General features: G+C 36.3%; 1 protein-coding gene across 1 annotated transcript; it reads right to left on the bottom strand.

The window, feature by feature from the left end:
• Positions 1-1,486: 1,486 nt before the first annotated feature.
• On the bottom strand, positions 1,487-3,592 carry LOC141914776 (cornifelin homolog A-like). Its single transcript, XM_074806069.1, has 3 exons — positions 3,488-3,592; positions 2,744-2,883; positions 1,487-2,653 (listed from the first exon to the last, which is right to left on the bottom strand). Exons 2-3 carry the CDS (start codon positions 2,828-2,830, stop codon positions 2,507-2,509), a joined length of 234 nt encoding a protein of 77 aa, XP_074662170.1. The 5' UTR covers positions 2,831-2,883; positions 3,488-3,592; the 3' UTR covers positions 1,487-2,506.
• Between the last annotated feature and the right edge of the window lie 1,208 nt (positions 3,593-4,800).

Raw genomic sequence — 4,800 nt, 5'->3', positions numbered from 1 at the left:
TTTTCTTTAAAAAAGTCAGGGAAATTTGATGAAATTTCTGAAAGGTCGCACGTAAAATCGAATAGTTATCGTTTATGTCTTATGTATTTGACTGAGTTAATTGATAGTATTCTTAGCAGATCGAGTCAGGGAAAACATTGTGCGTCAGGGAATAGTGAGGGTAAAGTCAGGGAAAATTCTTTTCTTTAAAAAAGTCAGGGAAAGCAGGTCAAATAAAAGTGGCCACCCTGAGTTTGCACAGCGTCCGATAAACGTCGATCAACGTCATAAAAACCCTACAATAAATGTGTGTAGAACATATCGGACCAATCCAGCGATTAAATGCTAAAAAACAAATCTCGATCAAAAAGCTCTTTCTCGAATCTTCGGGTTTTCTCGTAAATTCAATTGCTTTGTAACATCTCATGTAGTTATTCATCTTGAAAAACATATTGAATACTTCTCATCATAATCGAAGCATTTGGTCTGATATGATGCTGCAATCCTATCAATGTCAAGAAGGTATACTAGTATATTGGTCGAAATAAAGTAAACAGGTTTGAGATGGGTGCAGGGGTGCTTCCATTTGGCTGGTTCTGTGGAGTTATAACACAAAAATACAACAGGTAAAAAATAAGTTTATCATTTGGCAATTCCGAATCACAATTTGAAATGCAGGTAAAAAGAGCACTTGGCCTATTGAGACTGGCCTATCGCGTAGCAAAGACAATCCTTTTATTGATTATCATGGAGTCAACGTGTTAAGAATCACTGTCACTTTTTTAAACCAAAAATTCTATGTTAATCGGATTTCGGATTGATTTCAGATTAGCGTGTGGATCGTGTATACGTAGAGAAATGACATTGAAATGGAAATTACCAGGGGTGGATCCAGTGGCAGACTTTGAAAGGAGCACAAGAAATGAAACGGGCATATATAGCCTACTTAAAAAGGGCAAGCGTCCACAACGAGCAAGCGTGCGAAGCCAAAAATGGAGTTCTGGAAAATCGTGAACTTCCAGCGCAGTTTCCAGGCACTTAGGTGGCATTTAAGAGAATGTAAGCATAGTCGTGACTGCTGCTCTATTAGTAGTGATGGGTGAAAAAGTGCGCTGAAAAAATTGCCGTTGTTTTTCAAAAGGGTACGGGAAGATTGCGACGGGAGCGCGTGCTCATTGTGCTCCCATCCGCCCCTGATTACACTGAAAGTCGGCAGAAAAAAGTATGTCATGTACATATTACATATAAATTACTAGATTGAAATGAGATTCTTTATTCGTCTGCGAAACAGAAAAAATACGACACCATTTACAATGTTTATTTCTTAATTCTTTAATGCGATGCGCAATCAACTTGAATTGACATCGAAGTTAATAATCTAGCTAATTACATCAGCTAAAACATTAGAAATTAAATTTGCGAAAGGAATTATCTTTAATATATATACGTATATACATTCAGGCGCATGTTTATATACAAAAAGGGCCTGAATAACAGAGTCCTTAAAACAAAAATGAGGAATACATTTTTATGACATCAGATGCATGAAATTCAACATTCATTTAACGGTCCTTAATGATTTAAAATGTCATCTATCAAGAATTTTGACGAATGTCTAATATCGTATATCGCATTCTAGTATCATCGTATTTATTCACAGTTACGTTGAAAATTTAAACATGATTCTTACCCTGATTACATTAAGTACAAATCGACAAATTGAACAAAGACCTGGGGCCACAGTTCCGCAGATACAGATCGCATGTAGCTGCTCGAAACTGGGATCCTACATGATCTACTTTACTTTCTGCTACATTCTCACAATACACACATATATATTAAAATATGACAGGTCGCAATTTGACAATGTTCTGAGCACGCCGTGGCTTTTGTCATTATTTTAAGTAAGAAAATATTATTGCACGTTAGTAATAGCCATTCTGAAACGATTCGGTGTCTGAAACGATTCGATATTTTTCACGAAGTCCTATTCATATATGTCCTTTTGTCCACTGTAATATCTAACAAGTGTCATCGAAGACCCCTTTATGTGGAGAATGTCTATCTCGGGAACTCAAAAGAAAAATCAAAGACATATATCTCTTCTTCGAAATATATCTAAGATATAACACATTTTATCTTTTTAACACAAACACGAATGTATGTTGGTAGAACAAGTTTAGCCTACTCCTACACGGAATGAATTAATGAATTAGTCACTGCTATTGCGCAATATACAATTGATATGACTTCTACCCTGATAATTCCTTAATGACGTCATCTAGTCGTTAAGTCACTTATATATAACGTTATACCCTGTTTGAACTTAAAATGCTGAGGTCACGTAGAAGCCTTTAGCGTTGAGATGACTCCCATAGTCAAAATCATGCTCGAAAAAATAAGTTTCGGACCCTGAAGTTTAGTTTCATCCTTGACGGGCTTCATCCTCCGGAGCTTATGAACAAAAGTTTTTTTTACAGATGTACGCTTCCAAAAAAGTTTTAAGAGAGGTCGAATATTGTAAAATTCACAACCAGCGATCGTCCAGTTTTCGCTTCTTTATTTCCGCTTCTTTTTTATTCTGCGTTTCGAGGTATTCGACTTCTTTCTTTAGCTGACAAAGAACACAAGGTCGGCACCACAAAGACGCGCAAAAATCTTCCAAAATAGAACCCTGAATTTGTGCGAAAACGTTGCATTAGAACATGTAATAAATGAGTGTGTTATATTATAGTTTTCCCAAAATATCTTCCCACAAATTTACCTCAATGTTGTACTTCGTACGGATTTTCAGTCGTAGGGCGGTCGATGAAATGGGTACACACCAAGGCATACAGAATCCTTCGCCCATTTTCTTCGATAACCAACATTCGACAAAAGGTAAACAGGCGAGTACACTGCAACCTAGATATGAATTATTCAACGAAAAGGTATTAACTAGAAAACTAACTTGAAAGTTTATTGGCGTAAGAAGTAAGACATATATTGCGTAATATTGTCGACAATGAATAATATTATAAAATGAATTATATATTATTCAGGAAAGATGATAAGTTCTTTTGGATTTGAATATAAATGTATCGATAAACGACTTGAATTGACCGGCAACCAGTCTATATGGATTACATAGTGCAAATCCTCTCAAAAATTAATATCAATAGAATAAAATGAGTTATGAAATATATTCAATTACCAAATAAACGCCAAAATTGATGTTTGTAATTGTTATTTGATTGATGACGTAGTACACCTGTATTTACACACAAGCCCTTTAGTAATGCCTACGAGCAATTATCTCAACTGAGATAATTGCTCGTAGGTAATGCATACTAGCACAAAGACTATAGCCTTTATGAATTTTTGATACTAGGTATCAATGTATATAAACATTGCAACGGTTTTTACGGTGCCAATAACAATAGCTAAGAAGTGGTGATCAGATCGGTGTTGTACATCAAATAGGAGGACATCTCGTTTAGCGATTCTGAGGGATTAACTGGAAACTTACACGTGCCGACGTCTTCGCCGCATTTACATAAATCAGTTTTCCACGGACGGGTCTCGGCGTGGATATGGCTATAACTAGGATAATTAGGACTGCTGAAACTATCAGATTCCTAAAAGAAAACGTAAAACGGAATAAATAGCCTATACGCGTATCATTTTTATAGGTCAGAAATATGATTTCTCTAGATTTGCATTATTTTCCAGTTTCATCGCTGATTTCTAGTTTTCATGTGCGGAAAATGTCTCGACAATCCTGATAAGCGTAAAATGCTTTTCATCCGCGTATTCGCCCACGTACGTACGTCTGGGTCGCTGAACTATACCGAATTGCTCTGAACAGTATCGTAGATGATCAAAATAATCCATATATCGAACGATTATCTGTATTTTGGAAGATGTAGATGTCCAGCAGTGATTAATGGAATTTTCATAAGATGAACGATCGTTCGCTGAATGTCGTGGACTGAATTCTGGGCATAAATGATGACGGCTGAAGGACAGGCTTTGATTGGAAGACTTTTTGGAAGACCACAAAAATAGAACACACATTAGAATGAAAGTTGCGCTGGATAATTTCTATTAGTTTTAAGGCCATAGAGAATTTTCCTGACATGAATGAAATACTCTATATAAGCGACATCAAAAGCGTCGCGATGTTTCTTGATGTAGAAACATTTTTGCCGTAAAACGCGAGTAAAATGGACGTGAGCGGCATGCTGTTTGTTACTTTCGGCGCGTACCTTAATTGTCTGCGGCGGTTTTATGTAATAGCCGGGAACCGGAGGCGAAAGATCGGAATACTGCATCGAATTTGACGAATACGTCGAATAGTCCGTCATATCGGGATGGCACGAACGCGGTTGCTTGGAAACGATTGATTGCGTCATTTTTGTCATTGTTCACATCATCTGAAAAAATCGCAGAAAAAAAATTATATATGCATACGTTTTCGATTTACGATTTATGATTTTACAAACCGGACTTTCCTAATACGTATAGATATACACAGCACTCGACCGGGCAATTTTGTATATCCTCCCAAATATTAACCTTTAAACCTTTTTATCGACGTATTTTCGCTATTTTGTAGAAATTTACACCTGAAATAGCGATAACCCACAAACCAAGCGCAAAGTGCTCAAAATCAAGAAGCGTTTACATAAACAGAAGATTAAAAGATGTGTAAGGTATATCTCATTCAGTCACCAGTGTGTCAGTTTGAAGGGTATTTCAAGTAGTATTTATAACACTTTTTCAAATGTCTATATACTTGAAAGATAGGTTGTATATATACATTTATCTCAAATGCACGAT

The sequence above is a fragment of the Tubulanus polymorphus genome, chromosome 1 (genome assembly GCF_964204645.1).
Source record: "Tubulanus polymorphus chromosome 1, tnTubPoly1.2, whole genome shotgun sequence".
Lineage (NCBI taxonomy): Eukaryota > Metazoa > Nemertea > Palaeonemertea > Tubulaniformes > Tubulanidae > Tubulanus > Tubulanus polymorphus.
This window is presented reverse-complemented; position numbering and strand designations above follow the sequence as displayed.